At 36.2% G+C, this 22,336-nt stretch overlaps 1 protein-coding gene across 1 annotated transcript in view; it reads right to left on the bottom strand.

The window, feature by feature from the left end:
* LOC102801759 (uncharacterized) overlaps positions 1-22,336 on the bottom strand; it is a 51,594-nt gene that overhangs the window by 5,366 nt on the left and 23,892 nt on the right. Inside the window, exons 57-81 of the mRNA XM_085507581.1 lie at positions 22,075-22,197; positions 21,775-21,897; positions 20,324-20,485; positions 20,072-20,197; positions 16,221-16,349; positions 15,952-16,113; positions 15,644-15,763; positions 15,379-15,543; positions 15,146-15,271; positions 14,690-14,812; positions 14,147-14,269; positions 13,666-13,788; positions 13,204-13,326; positions 12,914-13,078; positions 12,681-12,803; positions 12,256-12,420; positions 6,589-6,717; positions 6,240-6,404; positions 5,727-5,858; positions 2,608-2,730; positions 2,282-2,404; positions 1,816-1,938; positions 1,464-1,586; positions 960-1,082; positions 441-608 (exon numbers count right to left, since the gene is read on the bottom strand). Of these exons, the coding sequence (XP_085363707.1) occupies positions 441-608; positions 960-1,082; positions 1,464-1,586; positions 1,816-1,938; positions 2,282-2,404; positions 2,608-2,730; positions 5,727-5,858; positions 6,240-6,404; positions 6,589-6,717; positions 12,256-12,420; positions 12,681-12,803; positions 12,914-13,078; positions 13,204-13,326; positions 13,666-13,788; positions 14,147-14,269; positions 14,690-14,812; positions 15,146-15,271; positions 15,379-15,543; positions 15,644-15,763; positions 15,952-16,113; positions 16,221-16,349; positions 20,072-20,197; positions 20,324-20,485; positions 21,775-21,897; positions 22,075-22,197 (3,390 nt within the window). The remainder of the gene's footprint in view (positions 1-440; positions 609-959; positions 1,083-1,463; positions 1,587-1,815; positions 1,939-2,281; positions 2,405-2,607; positions 2,731-5,726; positions 5,859-6,239; positions 6,405-6,588; positions 6,718-12,255; positions 12,421-12,680; positions 12,804-12,913; positions 13,079-13,203; positions 13,327-13,665; positions 13,789-14,146; positions 14,270-14,689; positions 14,813-15,145; positions 15,272-15,378; positions 15,544-15,643; positions 15,764-15,951; positions 16,114-16,220; positions 16,350-20,071; positions 20,198-20,323; positions 20,486-21,774; positions 21,898-22,074; positions 22,198-22,336) is intronic.

Here is a 22,336-nt window from a genome sequence, read left to right as displayed (position 1 = left end):
CCTGAAAAAAAATCACTGGATGCTTTTTTTCACATAGTGTGAACATTCCTAAATCCAATAGACATAAGTTATTTGAGTTTGAAAGACTCTCACCAACTGAATAAACAAAACGCAGATAATGTACATGTGAAAACATGCGAACGTTAGAGTTTTATATTTTAAAATCGCTTTATAAATATGTTCTACTTGCGCTAGAGCTTCAAATAGTATGAAACTATGATTTATAACAAAAATGCAAAAACATTTTGGTTGAGACACGAGTGCCCACGAACAATCGTTAACAAACTGCGCAAGAAACGTCATTAATGATTGGGTGGCATTTGAGGACGGACTATGTTGCATATTGAAACTCGTATAGCTATCGTATTATTCGATGTGCTAATTCATAGGTCCTCATTACAGGAGATTATCTGCATGCATCCACGGTTACCAGGACTAACCTCTATAATCTGTGCAATTTTCGCAATCGCAGTACTGTCTACCGCGCCCACAAACTCCTCGGTCACGATTGCAGCAGTGACGATTGGGATGCAATGGGTTACATTGGCCTGGATCGCCACTTGGTAGGAGATATTCTTCTCCACATCTTTGGTCTCTTCTCCATGATCCTACAAAGTGTTTTAAAATATGTGTATATTAGAAAACCAGGAACTGATGTTTGACTATGCAAGGGAATAGAGTTAAACATATACATTCAAACACGTAGTTAACGCCAATTTAATTCTGATATGAAAACGTTAGCGTGTATTCTAACATATTTATATTGAACTGAATGCTGTATCAAATGATCAAATATTGGGTTTATTTCTTGACACTTAATAACATGTGTCCGATTGTATTGTCATTTCCTTGTTATCATCACCTCGTGCCCAATCGGAATATTGGGATAGGAATAAACGTAAACGTAACAATTATAATACATGTGTGGTAATAATGCATGAACATGAATATTCACGTACTTGAACACGTTCTATTATTGTCATCTAAAATAAAACCTGGTCTACAGTCACAGGCATAAGTTCCATCGTAATTAACACAGATGTGTTCACATTCCCCATTTTCTTCATCACATTCATTCACATCTATTACAAGTAAACATGTGGATAACAAGTTAAATAATAGACATATGTAATAAATGCAATATTTTGAAAAACTATCACAATTCGCGAAAGTGTCTTTAATAATCTAAAAAAATAGAAATACAAAATGTCTGCAATTAGTCATTTGAAATTTAGCACTATATATTACACTGGAAAATCCGTGGAAGAGTATAGCATTATTAAAAAGTTAGCAAATATAAACAAGTATTTGAACAAAGTTTCAGTTGAATCGATTGGTGCATGTCTCGCCTCAACTTCGTATAGGTAATATGCTTGTTAATTTATACATATAACTATCTATCTTTCAAAATAACAAGCATTCACATACGAGTCACATAATGTTTACTTTGGTTTCAAACTCACCATCGCATGAGCGATCATCCTCGTTTTCGGTATAACCATCATTACAGTCGCACTCGTAAGAACCATATGTGTTTACACATATTTGCTCACAGTCATCAGAGCCCTCATCGCATTCGTTTGTGTCTGAGAAAGGATAAATGAACTATAATTACAATTCGAGCGCTAAGTTCGACACACAGCGCGTGCGCGTATTTCCCATTAACAACGCATTTTACAAGCGCTGCATACGTCGCTATAGGTCCCACATCGAATACGACGCGGCGCGACGACTGCAACGCTTACAGACTCTAACTAGCGGCGTATGCAATACATGTATACGACACTGCATTCATATATACGATAGATTTCTCACCGTTACATGTATGTCCGTCTTCATTTAATTCGAATCCCTCGTGGCAACCACAGTCATAGGAACCTTCTGTATTGCTGCACGTCGCCTCGCATTCGTCAATCTCTTCATCACATTCATCTACATCTGGATAAATTGAAAAAAATAAATATTAATTCAAAATTCAGAATTGATTATATTCGCCGACCAATTGCTGAGAAGTCACTTGTTTACGGCACTTTCCACCATTACAATTTGGATAGGCGACAATACTAAGCGTTTTTGTCTGGTATTACAAATACAAAAATTTCGTCCAGTCAAGCGATTATCGGTTGCCTAGTCACTAGTTATCCAACAAATATTTATGACGTCAGTGAAATTTCGCACATCCGTTCAAAGTATGGACGATGGTTGAAATCAAAGACGTCGCCAAATTGCAGGTCATATCACAAACGAATTTTAAACCGTATTTTGCCTCAATGGCGCTTACCATCACACGAATGATCGTCTTCACTCAGTTCATATCCATCATTACAACCACAATTATATGATCCATACGTATTGTTGCAGAGATGTTCACATCCAGCATTGTCGTCCAGGCACTCATTTTCATCTTTAACAAATCAGGTAAATTTTTCAAATCATTCAAAATGCATATTATTATCGTAATTAATATCATTGTCAGTTTATCATTTTATTAATATTAATTTAATAATAAATCGTATGACATGGCACATATATTTTTGTCCCGAAACATAATGGTGATCAACCTTGATGTGACCCCAACTATAAAATGAACTATTTAGAGTTCCTTACCGACACAGGAATGATGGTCTTCTCCTAAAATGAATCCATCTTCACAAACACAATAATACGATCCTATGGTATTCACACATTCATATTCACAGCCACCATTCTCCTCATCGCATTCGTTTATATCTTGAAATAAAGGAAACCAGGCAATTGTTACCAAGACATCAGATTCGGTGTAAAGCTATATTTTCTATATTACCAAGTGTAAATCGAACTACTTTATTAAGGACAGCAAATACATATATATATATATATATATATATATATATATATATATATATATATATATATAATCTATATATATATATATATATATCTATATATATCTATATATCTATATATCTATATATCTATATATATATATATATATATATATATATCAACCGACGTAGGTGGCGGACAAATTCATATTGCGCACATTGCCATGTAAATGTCCTGCAAATACTGATTACATATTGGTGAATAGCATAGTGACATGTGCAACCAACCAGAGCAACTACTAGGTAAGGTATATGTGCCGACGACCCAAATGGAAGAGCACTGAATGAATTCAAGTTCACGTCAATATCGGTAGTAAAGAAGTAGTATTGTGTAACATCATATGGTAGATCGAAGTGGTAAACATGTGTTGTATGTGAAATTTGTATTGGTGTATGTGCAGCATATAGTGATATGTGTGAAAGATGTAACAATATATGTGCAGCGCATAGTGATGTTTGTGAAAGATGCAAAAATGCATGTGTAGCATATTGTAATGTATGTGAAGATGCATATATATGTGCAGGGTAAAGTGATGTATGTGAAAGATGCAAAAATGCATGTGTAGCATATATTGATGTTTGTGAAAGATGCCAAAATGCATGTGTAGCATATAGTACTATATGTGAAGATGCAATAATATTCGTGCAGCGTGTAGTGATGTATGTGAAAGATGCAAGTATGTATATGCAGTGTATAGTGATGTATGTGAAAGATGCAATAATATTCGTGCAGCGTATAGTGATGTATGTGAAAGATGCAAGTATGTATATGCAGTGTATAGTGATGTATGTGAAAGATGCAATAATATTCGTGCAGCGTATAGTGATGTATGTGATGCAAGTATGTATATGCAGTGTATAGTGATGTATGTGAAAGATGCAAGTATGTATATGCAGCGTATAGTGGTGTATGTGAAAAATGCAAGTATGTATATGCAGTGTATAGTGATGTATGTGAAAATGCAAGTATGTATATGCAGAGTATAGTGGTGTATGTGAAAAATGCAAGTATGTATATGCAGCGTATAGTGGTGTATGTGAAAAATGCAAGTATGTATATGCAGTGTATAGTGATGTATGTGAAAGATGCAATAATATTCGTGCAGCGTATAGTGGTGTATGTGAAAAATGCAAGTATGTATATGCAGTCTATAGTGATGTATGTGAAAGATGCAAGTATGTATATGCAGCATATAGTAATGTATGTGAAAAAATGCAAGTATGTATATGCAGTGTATAATGATATATGTGAAAGATGCAATAATATTCGTGCAGCGTATAGTGATGTATGTGATGCAAGTATGTATATGCAGTGTATAGTGATGTATGTGAAAGATGCAAGTATGTATATGCAGCGTATAGTGGTGTATGTGAAAAATGCAAGTATGTATATGCAGTGTATAGAGATGTATGTGAAAGATGCAATAATATTCGTGCAGCGTATAGTGTGTATGTGATGCAAGTATGTATATGCAGTGTATAGTGATGTATGTGAAAGATGCAAGTATGTATATGCAGCGTATAGTGGTGTATGTGAAAAATGCAAGTATGTATATGCAGTGTATAGTGATGTATGTGAAAAATGCAAGTATGTATATGCAGTGTATAGTGGTGTATGTGAAAAATGCAAGTATGTATATGCAGCGTATAGTGGTGTATGTGAAAAATGCAAGTATGTATATGCAGTGTATAGTGATGTATGTGAAAAATGCAAGTATGTATATGCAGCGTATAGTGGTGTATGTGAAAAATGCAAGTATGTATATGCAGTGTATAGTGATGTATGTGAAAAATGCAAGTATGTATATGCAGTGTATAGTGATGTATGTGAAAAATGCAAGTATGTATATGCAGTGTATAGTGATGTATGTGAAAAATGCAAGTATGTATATGCAGTGTATAGTGATATATGTGAAAGATGCAATAATATTCGTGCAGCGTATAGTGATGTATGTGATTCAAGTATGTATATGCAGTGTATAGTGATATATGTGAAAGATGCAATCATATTCGTGCAGTGTATAGTGATGTATGTGATGCAAGTATGTATATGCAGTGTATAGTGATGTATGTGAAAAATGCAAGTATGTATATGCAGCATATAGTGATGTATGTGAAAGATGCAAGTATGTATATGCAGTGTATAGTGATGTATGTGAAAAATGCAAGTATGTATATGCAGTGTATAGTGATGTATGTGAAAAATGCAAGTATGTATATGCAGTGTATAGTGATATATGTGAAAGATGCAATAATATTCGTGCAGCGTATAGTGATGTATGTGATGCAAGTATGTATATGCAGTGTATAGTGATGTATGTGAAAAATGCAAGTATGTATATGCAGTGTATAGTGATATATGTGAAAGATGCAATCATATTCGTGCAGTGTATAGTGATGTATGTGATGCAAGTATGTATATGCAGTGTATAGTGATGTATGTGAAAAATGCAAGTATGTATATGCAGCATATAGTGATGTATGTGAAAGATGCAAGTATGTATATGCAGTGTATAGTGATGTATGTGAAAAATGCAAGTATGTATATGCAGTGTATAGTGATGTATGTGAAAAATGCAAGTATGTATATGCAGTGTATAGTGATATATGTGAAAGATGCAATAATATTCGTGCAGCGTATAGTGATGTATGTGATGCAAGTATGTATATGCAGTGTATAGTGATATATGTGAAAGATACAAGTATATATATGCAGCATATATTGACGTATGTGCAAAATGCAAAAATGTACAGAAATACACATGTATGTGGAACATATAACGATGTGTGCCTTGGATTGAATTATATATATACATATTGTGCAATACATATTGATATAACGTTTTTGCTTTTAATACCTACCATCGCACGTATGATTGTCAGCATTTAGTGTGTAACCAATGTGGCATTCACAATCATGTGAATGATATCTATCATTGCAAATATGTTCACATCCACCATTCTCATTATCACATTCATACTCGTGCTCATGTCCTGAAAATCAAACAAATGGTTAATGACCAATGGTTTAGTATTTTAAAAATGGCTCAAAATTAACTCTTACAATAGCGTTTTTTAACAAATATAAATTGCTTCAATGTTTGGTGACATATTTTACAATGTCAATTGCAAGCATATTTTAACATATAAACACACAGCAAGCGATTTTCAAACTCCGGCTTCAGCAAATGCGCCACGCCACTGCATAATATTTGTTCGCACGCATATAAATCCAAATATCATGGTCAGAACAACCTACATCAGTTAACCGCACATGTAGCCGTTGTGCTGCATTGTAACATACACACTACTCGTGCGATTGTCAGTATTAATATCTAAACCCGTCTTGTATTATTTGCCACCAGTTGCACTTACTTCTGTAATCGATACAAGAGGGACATTCACAATAGGCAGGCCCGTGGCCGCAATGTCCATCAGGTCCACAACAGTGATTATGAGAACTGTGTGGGCTACACTCGGCCGGATCTCCATTAGGCATTGGATAAAGTGGACCGCAATGTTTGTCATGTCGCCAGGGACCTTCGATAAAAACATGTAATCATAAATTAATTTGTAGAAATATCAAGTTATCTGTTTTTTCAATTAAATAAAAAAAATGAGTCGAAAAATTATTGTTCAGCAACTTAATGCTATTTACAGTTTCCCCATTATATAACTTATTTTTTTCGATTTGTGATATAGAGTTCATTGTAAGTTTACTCACGTCCGCTACGACAGGTATGTCCATCGAGCTGTAGGAAATGGCCGAAGTGACACTCACAGAAATAAGAGCCATGCGTGTTTATGCATACATGATCACAGCCTCCATTTTCCACATCACACTCGTTGACATCTTCACATTAACGGAGAATAAAATACTACTTATTAGCATATTTCATATTTCTAAATAATTATGCAAATACTATACTGACGATACTACAAAACAATAACTGTTTGTGTTCAAAAGGTGTACAAATCACGCGTAAATATGCATTAAATTTTATTGTCGGCAAAATTTAGTTTGAAGCCTTTGACTTGTTAAGTACAACAGCTACGATATTAATCGCATTGCTAATAGCCGAACATATCCGAGCAGTTACAATGTTTCAGAAAAGTCAGTCAAAAAATCACAAGCGGGTTCTTTGTTTGACGAGCGAAAATGGACTTTATTACAACATCAAAGCATTTTTCATTATGATTAGTCTGGTATGCAGACCAGACTTTTGAGTTGTTTCTGAATGGCCACTATGACCCTCTATTTTCAATTTGGACGAATGCTTCACTTTTGTTGCCACAGCAACCGAGAATATGCCAGACATAGGACATTAAATCCTTCCCAGGTTAATTAGCGCGCTCTTAAAGCAGTAATTAAACAGTACTACATGACGGGGGTTATTGTAGTAAAACAAAATAATTCGCGAACGCTGTGACTTTCATATTTGATCTTTCGCCGAGTTACTCAAAATTAAAAGGTCTTTTAATTAAGTTTTTAATTAAATGGTCAAAGTAGGCAAACATAGACAACAAGTAACCTGTAGAATACTGTGTCGGTAATATTTTTTATATGATTTTTGTTGCATTTGCAGCAAATAGTTACCAAACAATGAGAAATCTATAGGATTGAATATACCCCACAGCTGGCTTCACATGCATTGTTCATAGTTCATATGGTGCTTACACCAGGATTTAATTACAGCACCTAGGCGGTATGTGGTTACAGCTTAATGTTCGAGTAATCGCAAGAAATTGACATGACAATAGAAATTCATTAAAGACTGCCACTCCCATGCAATTAACAGCGAGTGAAATTCCTGGGATTGAAACATATATTTTGAAGTCACTGGTGTAGGCAACGAATAACTGCAAGTTGACATAAAGACGAGGTAGTTTATTTAATCAGTGGTCAACTAGAGGCTGAAATTATAATTAATTTGTTTATTTCAATTTCTCCTGACGTCAAATAGAATACACTGGTGAAACATGGTAGTAACTGTGGGTGAAAGGATGTTTTGGGGTGTAGTTTCCATTGTATATAGAGTGGTAGGGTCGGGTGTAATGTGTTCATTTCCAACTATTATGAAGTCACGTAGAATTTCACTTAATTTATTTTTTCTGACATGTTTTCAAGCATTACATGTGAATCCAATTTTCACTGCGCTGTGTCTCAATAGAGTATGAGGGAAATGGCATATTCACTGGAATTTATGTCAGGGGAAAAATGTTTTCAGTGATAATGAAGTATTATGACAGATACCCTCCCCGTGGCTTTCATTGCGTATGGAAGTTATTTTCACGAGTGATGCGGTGTATCCTGCTGCCGTACTTTCACGAGCGAAGCCACGGGGAGGGTGTGGGGTTCTGTTATTATACACATGTCCCATATTTGATTATTTCATATTAAAAAAAGAACGTGCAACAAACCGGGATAGAAATTTAGATCGGGGAACCCAATTGCCCATTAATATGCTCCAAGACAGTGCTGCGACCTAGCAACGCTTGTCAGTGTAGAACCACAGGGAGCCCAGGAACTATAATCAACTGTAATACGCAGTCCTCTATGAGCGGGGGGGGGGGTATCGGCTGGTATCTAGTGTAAGAAATAGACAAGGGATGAAGGCTCCAGTCAGCTCACATTTTTTAAACTCGAAAAAATAGACGAAAAAAATGAAAAATAAAATCTAAAAAAAATACCAGGTTGAAGAATATTAGTTGCTCCTTCGAATTTCGCCAAAGCCTTACCTACATTTTACCCATATCTGCAGAAAAAATCAAGAAAACTACACAAATTGGCTCCATTTAGGAATTCCTAACGGTTAGTCCGACCGCACGACACCGTTGGAGGCGTGGCCTGTTCAGCATTTGTCAACAACCAATCACAAGACTGGTTACGAACCAGTTGAGCAAGGCTAACCGAGTCGTGACCTCGATGTGGTTCGTAACCATCTTGTGATTGGTTGTTGACAAATGCTGAACAGGCCACGCCTCCAACTGTGCCATGCGTTCGGGCAAACCGTTAGGAATTCCTAAATGGAGTAAATTTGTGTAGTTTTCTTGATTTATTCTGCAGATATTGGTAAAATGTAGGTAGGGCTTTGGCGAAATTTGAAGAAGCAACTAATATTCTTCAACCTGGTATTTTTTTTAGATTTTATTTTTCATTCTTTTCGTCTGTTTTTTCGAGTTTACAAAATGTGAGCTGGCTGGAGCCTTCATCCCTTGTCTATTTCTTACACTAGATACCAGCCGATACCCCCCCCCCCCCCGCTCATAGAGGACTGCGTATTACAGTTGATTATAGTTCCTGGGCTCCCTGTGGTAGAACGCGTGTCGCTGTACGTGTGAAAATAAAATAATCAGACGTCTAATTTAAGTCATTGTCCGAATAAATAACTCGTGGATGTTTAAGCGCGGTGGTCGTAGCGCAGCGCGTGTTCGAATTTCACGTAAATAAACAATGTATTTTACACGCGTTGTATACGTCGCTATGAGTCCCATATCGAACAGGACGCGACACGACGACTGTCGCCCTTTAGTTGGGACCACGACAGAACCAGAACTTAAACTGGGCGACTACGATACACGGTTGATGTTGAAGTTAAAAGTTCCTCCACAGATCTGTGCATTGGCAAACATGCCGTGCAACTGCAGTACTTCACTGACGGAATGACTTTCGTTGAAATCGGTCGTCGCTGACTCGTGAGCTGCACACTACAATCTCGTTTGTGATGTTGCTTGCTTGTCGTGGATGGACTGAGTCTTGGTTACCGGTTAAATTTTGCTAATTTGGCGTTGGTAATCTTTATTTGGAACTGAGTAACGCCGCAACGTCGCCAACAGAAACCTCATGGTATATCGATGTTGATGGTTGCGGCTCCATATTAATCGGAGATTTTACTGCGGGTCCAGGCAGCGGGTGGATCTTCCGAGAGCCCTCCAAGATTTATAAAACTCAGATTCCAGGTGGTCAACAAACATTAAGTTCTCCCAATCCTAGTATTCTATGTGATGTACATCTAACATGCCAAAAATGCTGGTGAACGATTTGAACCTGACAAAAATACTTGAAATAGATACCAGGAAGGGGAGAGGGGTAAAAGAAAAGTTATATAACATTTTATTATTCAATAATTTATTAAAATACATAAGTTTGTCCAACTCCCTGTGATACAACACCTCAGAAATAGCTCATTGTACTCGGCTTGAGTGTGGGCAAAAAGTTACTATTTGAAATTTTGATATCTGTTTTCATTAATGAGAAAGTTGACCCCGAAGTTAGAGTAACTGTTCAGCAGGAATGGCTTTTTAACTCTTCTGTGATTTTTTTTGGCTTGGCTGATTTTGTCACGGTTCATACTTGACAGGCAGGTCGTACCATCACTAATTGGAAAAACAATCCTGACCCACCGCTACCATGGCAACAGCCAAAGTCTTGTAATAGCAGTGCCCAAATGATCATGCCTTTTATTTTGGCTACGTTGCGCACTGGTAAGAGATCACCGGCGCCGACATTGTTACCACTGTCAACGGAATCCCAACGCAGCTTTGAACTTTGAATAAAATGTAAATGCTGCCTCCAATCTAGAAAATACTATCGCAAAACGGTTGGAAATAATACATTTAACGGCTGAATACGTCCTAACAATAAAATAAAGTGACTTCTAATGACTGCCATGTTATTTTGCGAACCTCGTATAAGGTGCCCGGTTTTAGTTATAAACAGACGTTAGCTTCACGTTCATGTCCCTTCCATGATAACAGCCGAAAACATATTGCTTGTTTTTTACCGGTTTTCATTGGCAACCGAAGTATTTTTATTTTGTAAACAAATTTTCGTCTGCTATTTTTATTCAGTTCAAATCGTTCAGCAACATTTTTGGCATATTAGGTGTACATCACATGGAATACTACGATTGAGAGAACTTGATGTATGTTGACTGATTTTTATCATAGTACGAAGTACCAGGAAGTTACTCAGTTCCAAATAAAGATTACCAACGTCAAATGAGCAACATTTGACTGGTAATCAAGATTCATGTAATCCATGGCTAACAAGCAACATCACAAGCGAAGTTGTAGCATGCAGTACCAGTAAGTCATCCCGTCAGTGCAGTACTGCAGTAACACGGCATGTTTGCCATCAGCATTGTATTCAAACGAATCACGTGGTGTGTCGTTCTCGTTCAAACCCGGGATTCGATCAATGGGGAGTCCCATTAAAAAAACACATTGCAATCATGCAAGTTCAACATTTTCAAACCAATATACTAAAACAGAAATGCTCAGAGATGCAAATGAAGGATAGATATTACTTTTCACTATACACATCTCTGTTGATACTATCCCTCACATATTCTACTCCCAATTACTCCTGCGTAAAATGGACTAGCCTCTTCATGTTGACATTCAGACTAAAATCACGTGACAGGCTGTTAAAATTGGCTGTTGTATACTCTTTCGCCGGTCTGGAAAATGTGTTTAATTAACTCACATTCAAGCAACAATGCAGATTTCCCAGTGGGAGTGAGACTATTCGACTCTGCCACTAAAAAAATAGGGGTGTTTTCAGCAAAAAACGAATAACCCTGGAATACACACAATATACTGAATTTCGGAACAAATCGTGCATTACTTACAGCAGCAGAATACCACAGAAATATCAGACGAAACATGAAAACACTATATATTGTATTTCAGCTTGAACCCTCTATATTGCAATTCAAGGAATTAACCCCATATGTGCATCCATTTCCCACCTTGGTATCACCCACCCCTGAAAACAAACTCTTAATACCACGCTGAAGCGTTTGGTAATAATATAACATAATCATAACCATTAGCTATTTTCCAAAACAAATTCTCGTCTTTATCGATTCAACTTGGAAATCCGATCACATGTGAAATTTAACAAACAAAACAGTCACAAAACAATATACTTTTAATCATTTCTGAAAATAACCAATGATTACAGAAAATTCCCAATACAAAAATGTACTTTATTTAAGGTCAAATCGTGAGCAACTTAAGATCGAGTTTCGGAGATTTTCATTCAAGCTACATTTTTTCACTTCTCAACTAATAAATATTTGGTTTCATAGAGCAAAAAACACACATTAAAGTGCGGAGTCGTCACCTGCGAATTCAACAGACGGTCATATAGCGTATCGTTGTATAGAAATGCACGTGTACCCATGAGCCTTTGCGTGTTTTAGCGTGAGTTGTTATCGTTGCTTGGGACTCAATTCCTTGAGACCCACACATTTTAACTGATTTTATCGTGTGTGTGTTGGGTTGTAAATTGTTTTATGATTTTATTTAGAGTTATATTTTGTATTTGTGGATTGAATTTTGGTGTTGTCTGAAAATAAAAGTTAAAATACGACAATGCTCTCACCTCTATAATCGATACAGGTCTCACAGTGACAAGAGTTAGGCCCGTGTCCGCAATGGTTATCAGGACCACAGCAATGACCGTGCGCACTGTCAGGGTTACATTCTGATGGATTTCCATCGGGTAATGGCCAAGGTGGTCCACAATGCTTATCAGCTCGCCATAAAGCTAGAAATTAAATATTATGATTGATAACTAATAATCATTCACTCACAGACAAATACACTGTTCCATACAATAGATGAGGTTTTGCAGTAAACAGTTTCACATACGATTACTTGGCAGTTTACGTCGACAAAATGTCAATCACCTCGTCTTTCAGTTTAGCAGCTTTCTAATTTGCCCAAAACTGAATGACACATAACCGATATAAATAAATATAGATATACATCCTAGTAGTTAGCAAAGTATTAGGAAGTATTACTTACCAAAGCATGAATGTCCGTCGTTTGCTAGACCGTAACCAGGGTGACAATGACATACATAGGAGCCTTGAGTGTTCTCACATATCTGTTCACAGCCACCGTTATTATTTAAGCACTCGTTGATATCTGGAATGAAAATCCAAAAACATGTATTTAAGGATTCAATTTGACATGCAAAGCGTACATAATAATGGTGTGTACCGCTGTCTTATAATAGTGACAGGCAGTGAACTTACCACTATAATCAATACAGTCTGGACAATAGCAGTGTTCATATCCATGTCCACAGTAACCCTCGTCTGAACAGCAATGATAGCTGGAACTCAGAGGATCGCACCCGGCTGGCTCCCCATTCTCCAGTGTATAATTGTCTCCGCATCGGTAGTCCTCCCTCCAGTAAGCTGAATTAAAATTATAAACAAGGGAATGCATTATGTTTCACATTGTCAATACGTCATAGGTTTTGAAAACATAATTATTTAATTTTTCCATAATTTTCGTACGAAAACAAATTAGTGAAACTTACGCAGACACCGGTGTCCGTCATTACTTAAGAAATACCCAGGTCTGCATATACATTCATAGGATCCAATGGTATTTATGCAAGCATGTGCACATCCTCCATCATACTCGTCGCATTCATTTATATCTGATTAGAAAAAAAATCGATTTTGTTATCGGGAAAAATAACTATAAGAAGCAGCTCAGTGACCACCCAGTAATTTGCAGCAATTGGTGAACCCTTCTATATCACGACACGTGTTGTAATTACATGAAAAGTAAAAACAAAACAAAGCAAAAAAAAAAAAAAACATTGGTTTTCGGATTGACTTGTCCCACCGCACAATTCATTACCAACGAACATTACAAACTACCATGTCTGACAGAAACCCAGAATCATCTTTACCAATCTCGTAGTATGTTGATAAAAACTTTCTATCCATTTCGTTTCACAGCTCAAATAAATACATAGATATCTAGTAAATACCTAAACATGTCTCGCCATCTAATTGTAACATGTACCCATCGTAGCACGAGCATGCGTACGAGCCGTCTGTGTTCGTACATATTTGATCACATCCACCGTTATCATCTTCACATTCGTCGATGTCTGAAAATAGTTGAAATATACAATGTGACCCATCCACTGTATTTCAAAAAATCTTACCAAAGCAGTGGGAACAGTAAACTTGCACATATACTAAACACTGTTTTTCACACATTATTGTTACTGTTATCCTCATAGTAACGTTTACACCCGGAACCGTGTACATAAATTGTATGTTTTTTATTTACATTCTTAAACCGAACACATATTTGTAGGTATCGTTCGTATCGTTTGTTATTCTAGAAGCATACAATTGTACATATTGACACTTACGTGAATTGTCTTCATTCACATAATGTAAAGTCGATATCAAGGGGAAGGATATGAAATCAGAAGGGTGGACGGATCCTACTCAACTTACCCTCACATGTATGGTTATCATAATTCATAGAATACCCATCCTCACACCAACAATAATACGATCCAGGTAAATTGTGGCAATTGTGGTTACATCCTCCATTTTCTTGTAGACATTCGTTTACGTCTGTAACATAAATATGTAAATTAAAACCATTGCTTATTCTAAATAAAAATACTAAAATTTCATCAATAATTATAGGGTTTCACTTGAAACTAGGTGCAATATAGACCGCTCTTGACGCTATGGTTTCATACGCTTAAAGCAGGAGGGTCGTTACCTGCGCACGCGCGGAAATTGAGTTCCAAGCGACAATAACAACACACGCTAAAAACGCAAAGGCTCGTGGCTAGACGCTTGTTTGTAAACGATGACACGTTATGGCCATCTGACGCATGCGCAGGTGACGACTCTCCCGCTTTAATCCATAGCTAATACTAACAAAGCAGCCATCGATACGATGCATTATTCATAACGTACATTACTAATAGTGTTACAGAACCGCTATTGTCATAGTTAGTAACATTATGGTTTATAGTTACTTACCAGTACAATTATGTCCGTCTTCTTCTAGTACGTAGCCATGTTCACAGTCACACACATACGACCCGTCCGTGTTGTAGCATATTTGGGCACAGTCACCATTGTTATCTTGGCACTCATTATCGTCTAAAACATAATGAGCAGTTAATTAAACGCATGACGTAATGTCAATTGTACCTAACACACTGATGTAAACTAGTTTATCACTGAACAATCACAAGGCGCCTGTGCGGCGTATAGATAGTACACATCTACGCTACATTGTGTTCGGCTTCTTCTAATATATCTAACTACAAAAACCTGTGCTATCCAGTGTCCGAATTATTGAATGTTAAGCGGCTAAGCATTATACGGCAAATATATTCATATATCGCCTGCAGTGGCAAAATATAACAGCATCAAATAAATCACTTTCACAATAAAACAATCACGTATAAAACAGAATAATGCACTACTCACCGTCACAACTGTATCCATCCGGATTGATTGTGTAACCTGGATTACACTGGCACACGTATGAATCGTGCGTATCATGACAAATGTGCTCACATCCACCATTATCATCTAGGCATTCATTGATGAGACCTGAACAGACAAAAACTCATCATCAACGTGTTTTGTAATTGTACGAAGTTTTTCAGGGGTACTATTTACACATAAGAACAGCTGCACTGGTTAATGACTTTACTTACCACTATAATCGACACAGTCTTCACAAGAACAATAGTAACTACCATGTCCGCATAGTCCATTCGGTCCACAGCAATGGTGGTATGGATTTTGGGGGTCGCATTCCGCTGGATCTCCATTTGGAAGCGGATGAAGGGGTCCACACCTCTTGTTTTCCAGCCACAGAGCTTCATTGTGCGGGAAAAAAATATATATACATACTTAACATCAATCGAATGAACGATGGGATATAAAATATACTTTATTGTTTGTAGCATCGTGACTTACCCACACATGAGTGGTCGTCGTCATCGAGATAGTAACCAGGATAACAATGACATTCGTATGAACTTGGAGTGTCTTCGCATATGTGTTCACATCCTCCGTTATCCACGTCACATTCATCAACTAAAAATGATACATTTGTTATTTGCTTTACCTGACATCTTGGGCTGCATTGGCTTAACCCACAATAAATATAACGGAAGATGGAATCGACAAAATATATATATGTGATATTACACGTTTTATTGTTTAAAGCTCTCCATGCACACATGGAATAATATATATGTATGCTAATATCATAAAACTCTAACCTCTATAGTCAAAGCATGTTCCACATTGACAATATTGATTCCCATGGCCACAGTGCCCATTTGGTCCACAACATGGATCGGCACCAGTCGGATCACACTCTCCCGGACTGCTGTCAGGTAACGTGTGATGTGGTCCGCATCTGCCGTCATGACGCCACGTGACTTAAAGTATAAACGCATATACTTATTAATTATGTAGATTGTAGGTTAACTAAGATGCACCATTTATAAAAAAAATGACGACATGTTTAAAGGAGGAATATTCTTACCGACCAGGGAACATGTATAACCATCAGCATGTAGTAAGTAACCTGGGTAACAATGGCACAGGAAGGAACCTTCAGTATTTTCGCATATTTGGTCACAACCTCCGTTATCCGTAGCACACTCATTGACATCTGTTATGCGATACATATTATAAAACATGTTGTTAGCGACAATTAAAAAAACGTCCAGGCCACACACATGGACATTCCAGCTACACATATGGATATCCTAGCTGAACATATGAATATCCTAGCTACAAACATGAATATCCCAGCTACACATATAGGTATCCTAGCTACACATATGGATATCCTAGCTACACATATGGATATCTCAGCTACACATATAAATATCCTAGCTACACACATGGAAATCCTAGATACACATATGTATATCCTAGCTACACACATGAATATCCTAGATACACATATGGATATCCAAGCTACACACATGAATATCCTAGCTACACGTATGGATATCCCAGTTAAACATATGGATATACACATATGTATATCCTAGCTGCACACATGAATATCCTAGCTACACATATGGATATCCTAGTTAAATATATGGATATACACATATGTATATCCTAGCTACACACATGAATATCCTAGCTACACATATGGATATCCTAGTTAAACATATGGATATACACACATGTATATCCTAGCTACACACATGAATATCCTAGCTACACATATGGATATCCTAGTTAAATATATGGATATACACATATGGATATCCTAGCTACACACATGAATATCCTATCTACACATACGAATATCCTAGTTAAACATATGGATATACACACATGGATATCCTAGCTATATGTATGGATATCCTAGCTATACATATGGATATCCTAGCTACACACATGGATATCCTAGTTAAATATATGGATATACACATATGGATATCCTAGCTACACATATGGATATCCTAGTTAAATATATGGATATACACATATGGATATCCTAGCTACACACATGAATATCCTATCTACACATATGAATATTCTAGTTAAACATATGGATATACACACATGGATATCCTAGCTATATGTATGGATATCCTAGCTATACATATGGATATCCTAGCTACACACATGGATATCCTAGATGCACATATGAATATCCTAGTTACACACATGGATATTCTGGCTACACACATGGATATCCTAGCTGCATACATGATATCCTAGCTACACATATGGATATCCTAGCTACACACATGGATATCCTAGTTAAATATATGGATATACACATATGAATATCCTATCTAAACATATGAATATCCTAGTTAAATATATGGATATACACACATGGATATCCTAGCTATATGTATGGATATCCTAGCTATACATATGATATCCTAGCTATACACATGAATATCCTAGCTACACACATGGATATCCTACCTGCACATATGAATATCCTAGCTACACACATGGATATTCTAGCTACACACATGGATATCCTAGCTGCACACATGAATATCCTAGCTACACATATGGATATGCTAGTTGCACATATGAATATATTAGCTACACACATGGATATCCTAGGTACACATATGGATATCCTAGCTACACACATGAATATCCTAGGCACACATATGGATATCCTAGCTACACACATAAATATCCTAGATACACATATGAATAACCTAGCTACACATATGGATATCCTAGCTGCACATATGGATATCCTAGCTACACACATGAATATCCTAGCTACACGTATGGATATCCTAGCTACACATATGGATATTCTAGCTACAGATATGAATATCCTAGCTGCACATATGAATATCCTAGCTACACACATGGATATCCTAGGTACACATATTGATATCCTAGCTACACATATGGATATCCTAGATACACATATGGATATCCTAGCTACACACATGTATATCCTAGATACACATATGAATAACCTAGCTACAAATATGGATATCCTAGCTGCACATATGGATATCCTAGGTACACACATGAATATCCTAGCTACACGTATGGATATCCTAGCTACACATATGGATATTCTAGCTACAGATATGAATATCCTAGCTGCACATATGAATATCCTAGCTACACATATGGATATCCTAGCTACACATATGTATATCCCAGCTACACATATGGATATCCTAGCTACATATATAGATATCCTAGCTACACATATGGATATCCTAGCTACACATATGGATATTCTAGCTACAGATATGAATATCCTAGCTGCACATATGAATATCCTAGCTACACACATGGATATCCTAGGTACACATATTGATATCCTAGCTACACATATGGATATCCTAGATACACATATGGATATCCTAGCTACACACATGTATATCCTAGATACACATATGAATAACCTAGCTACAAATATGGATATCCTAGCTGCACATATGGATATCCTAGGTACACACATGAATATCCTAGCTACACGTATGGATATCCTAGCTACACATATGGATATTCTAGCTACAGATATGAATATCCTAGCTGCACATATGAATATCCTAGCTACACATATGGATATCCTAGCTACACATATGTATATCCCAGCTACACATATGGATATCCTAGCTACATATATAGATATCCTAGCTACACATATGGATATCCTAGCTGCACATATAGATATCCTCGCTACACATATGGGTATCCTAGCTTCACATATGAATATCCTAGCTACACATATGGTTAACCTAGCTACACATATGGTTAACCTAGCTACACATATAGATATCTTATCTATACATATGGATATCCTAGCTACACATGTGGACATAATATCAACACATATGGATATCTTAGCTACATATATGGATATCTTATCTACATATATAGATATTTTATCTACACATATGGATATCCTAGCTACACATGTGGACATAATATCAACACATATGGATAGCCTAGCTATATATATATATATATATATATATATATATATATATATATATATATATATATATATATATATATATATATATATATATATATATATATATATATATATATATATATATATATATATATATATATATATATATATATATATTATATATATTATATATATATATCTTATCTACACATATGGATATCTTAGCTACACATATGGATAACCTACCTACACATGTGGACATAATATCTACACATATGGATATCTTAGCTACACATATAGATATCCCAGCCACACATGTGGACATAATATCTACACATATGGATATCTTAGCTACACATATGGATATCTTAGCTACACTTATGGATATCCTAGCTGCACATATGAATATCCTATCTACACATATGGATATCCTAGCTGCACATATGGATATCCTCGCTACACATATGGGTATCCTAGCTTCACATATGAATATCCTAGCTACACATATAGATATCTTATCTACACATATGGATATCTTAGCTACACATATGGATAACCTAGCTACACATATAGATATCTTATTTACACATATGGATATCCTAGCTACACATATGGATATCATAGCTGCATATCTGGATATACTCTAAATAGTCACACATTACGTGTGATGAATAAATATTCAATCTGAAAGAGACTCGTTCTTAAGTTACTGTTTCCAGAATCCACAGCGATGAGATGAGAAGAGTGAGTTATTTTCTTTGTTGGGGTTTATTGTGAATGAAGATACCGAAACGCATACACTGCTTATTTTCCTACTTACTCGTATTTTAATGAATATATATCATTATGCACTAAACATTCAATTTGCTCCCCAAGTGATGGATCACTTAGCAATTTTACTGTCAGAAATTCATCTATCTACGACACGAGTATATGGGTATTTATATTTGACATACCGGTGCAATTGTGTCCATCCTCACTAAGAATGTATCCATCATAGCACATACATGTGTACGAGCCGTACGTATCTCTGCACAACTGTTCACATCCTCCATTATCGGTTTCGCATTCGTTTTCGTCCGCTTGAAATGTATATAACAGTTAGTGGATATGAACATGTCATACGCAGTAAATAAAACAGGAACAATTATGATAAATGGCAGCCTGTCATTTCCTCTAATGGTTAAAAGTGTGATATTTCTACCAACCTGAATAGTCAATGCATCCTTCACAATCACAATGTGCCGCATCGCCACCACAGTGACCATTGATACCACAACAGGGATGGTCACTATTCGGGTCGCACTGTCCTGGATCGCCATTGTCGAGTGGATATAGAGGTCCACAGTGACCATGAATGTCCCATAAAGCTTAAAAAACAATTTAAAATGGCGACAGAATGTAGGGTATAACAGCAATGATGTAATCAATGTGTTTAACATTTTTTGGAAAACGTAATATTGCAAGAGAAATGTTTCAATACACACGACATTAAACTCGAAACTTGAAAATATAAGCAATTACTTAATTCCTCGTTTATTTTAAGGATTAAAAATAAGTGTGTGTCACAAATGGGAGGAACCGTCGGTGACTGTATTTCAAAACCTTCGGTCTTTGCACTTTATATATTCGTACATGTTTTACTAGCCACGTTGAATTTATATATTGCTGCCGGTCCGTTGGTTTTTTCTACCCAGAAAACAATAAGAAGGTAATCGGGCAATCACCTAACTAGGCACTAACATTTGAAGCAGCTGTTTTATCTCAAACTTTATTAAAACATTATTTATTATTAAAATAAATTTATAAATGTCTGAAGACTGCAGAAACGGAAATAAAAATTACTATATATGTTATGAATTAAGTTGTGTAGAATAAGGTCACTTTAGTGCAGTTGTGCACGTGACACATTGCAACTTGGAAACTAACTTTATGATAAATGACTCCAATGGATTCGATTTTCACGTCCCACTCTCATTATATGAATTCTTACTCGCACTTTCGCGGTTAACCAAGATTTGTTACGAATAATAGTGTGATTTTTGAACGTACACTGAGACTAGTGGCAAAAACAGAACCGAGTCGGTGGTTTTACGTTCCCTTCAAAGTCCGTATAAAACACTAGTGTAAAACGGCGGCGGAGGAATATTTTAACTAAAATCTGCTAGTAGTGCGTCACAATATACAACGCATTTATTAGACAGCGCGTTGAGGACAATGTGTTCTGTGACAACACAACCAACATAGCACTGTAACTGACCACATTTATGGCCCGCTTGCTATGCACCGTATTTGTCATGAAAACTCTGGACTTTTAGATTTACCAAACACTACTGACAAATTCTGTGTGTACTTTACTGAGCTATAGTGGTAATGACCTCAGTAATGTGGTTGACACGTTATGGTGATAGTCTTGCTTGACTGAAAAAGTCAGTAGCTAGGTTTCATATCTCACACTTAATATATGTTGAAAGGCATGTACTTTTTATGTATATGCATGAATTAAATCAAAAGATATTTCACATATAATAATGTCCTGTTTCTTTTTCAAGCCACGATACCGTCGCAACTATTAAAATATGCATTATTATTATCATTTTAATTGTAAATCATTTTAATTAAATTATTATTGACAAGTTATGAAGAGAACATTCTTTACCTTCACATGTATGACCATCTGCTTGTAAGACATAATCAATATAACAGTAACATTCATAAGATCCGTCGGTGTTTATACATATTTGATCGCATCCTCCGTTATCAGTGTCACACTCGTTGGTATCTACAACATACAATTATAGACAAGTGTACTGAATAATTCATTAATTTAATATTAGTAAATATACATATATTGACATACTGCATTAGTTGAATCTTTGTGATATTTGAATGTTATAACCGGAATATACGTTTACTTTTGTAAACATGAAATATATAGATAACAATGAAATAAACCTACCTGAACAGGTTCTACCATCTTCGTTTAATTCATATCCACTAAGACAACTACAGGAGTGCGAACCAAGCTCGTTATGGCAAAGATGCTCACATCCACCATTTCGATGTAGACATTCGTTGACGTCTTTATTAGAGCAGGAGAAACCGTTGTTAGAAAAGGATCTTATTTTTAACGTGTTTAAATCGCACATTAATAACGGGAATAGTTGTTTTCGTCTGACAAATTGACTATTATTAAGATTTCAATGTAGTAGCACGGATTG

Source organism: Saccoglossus kowalevskii, chromosome 14 (assembly GCF_978046115.1).
Source record: "Saccoglossus kowalevskii chromosome 14, keSacKowa6.1, whole genome shotgun sequence".
NCBI lineage: Eukaryota > Metazoa > Hemichordata > Enteropneusta > Harrimaniidae > Saccoglossus > Saccoglossus kowalevskii.
Note: the sequence above shows the minus strand (reverse complement) of the source record. Positions and strands in the feature narration are given on the sequence as shown.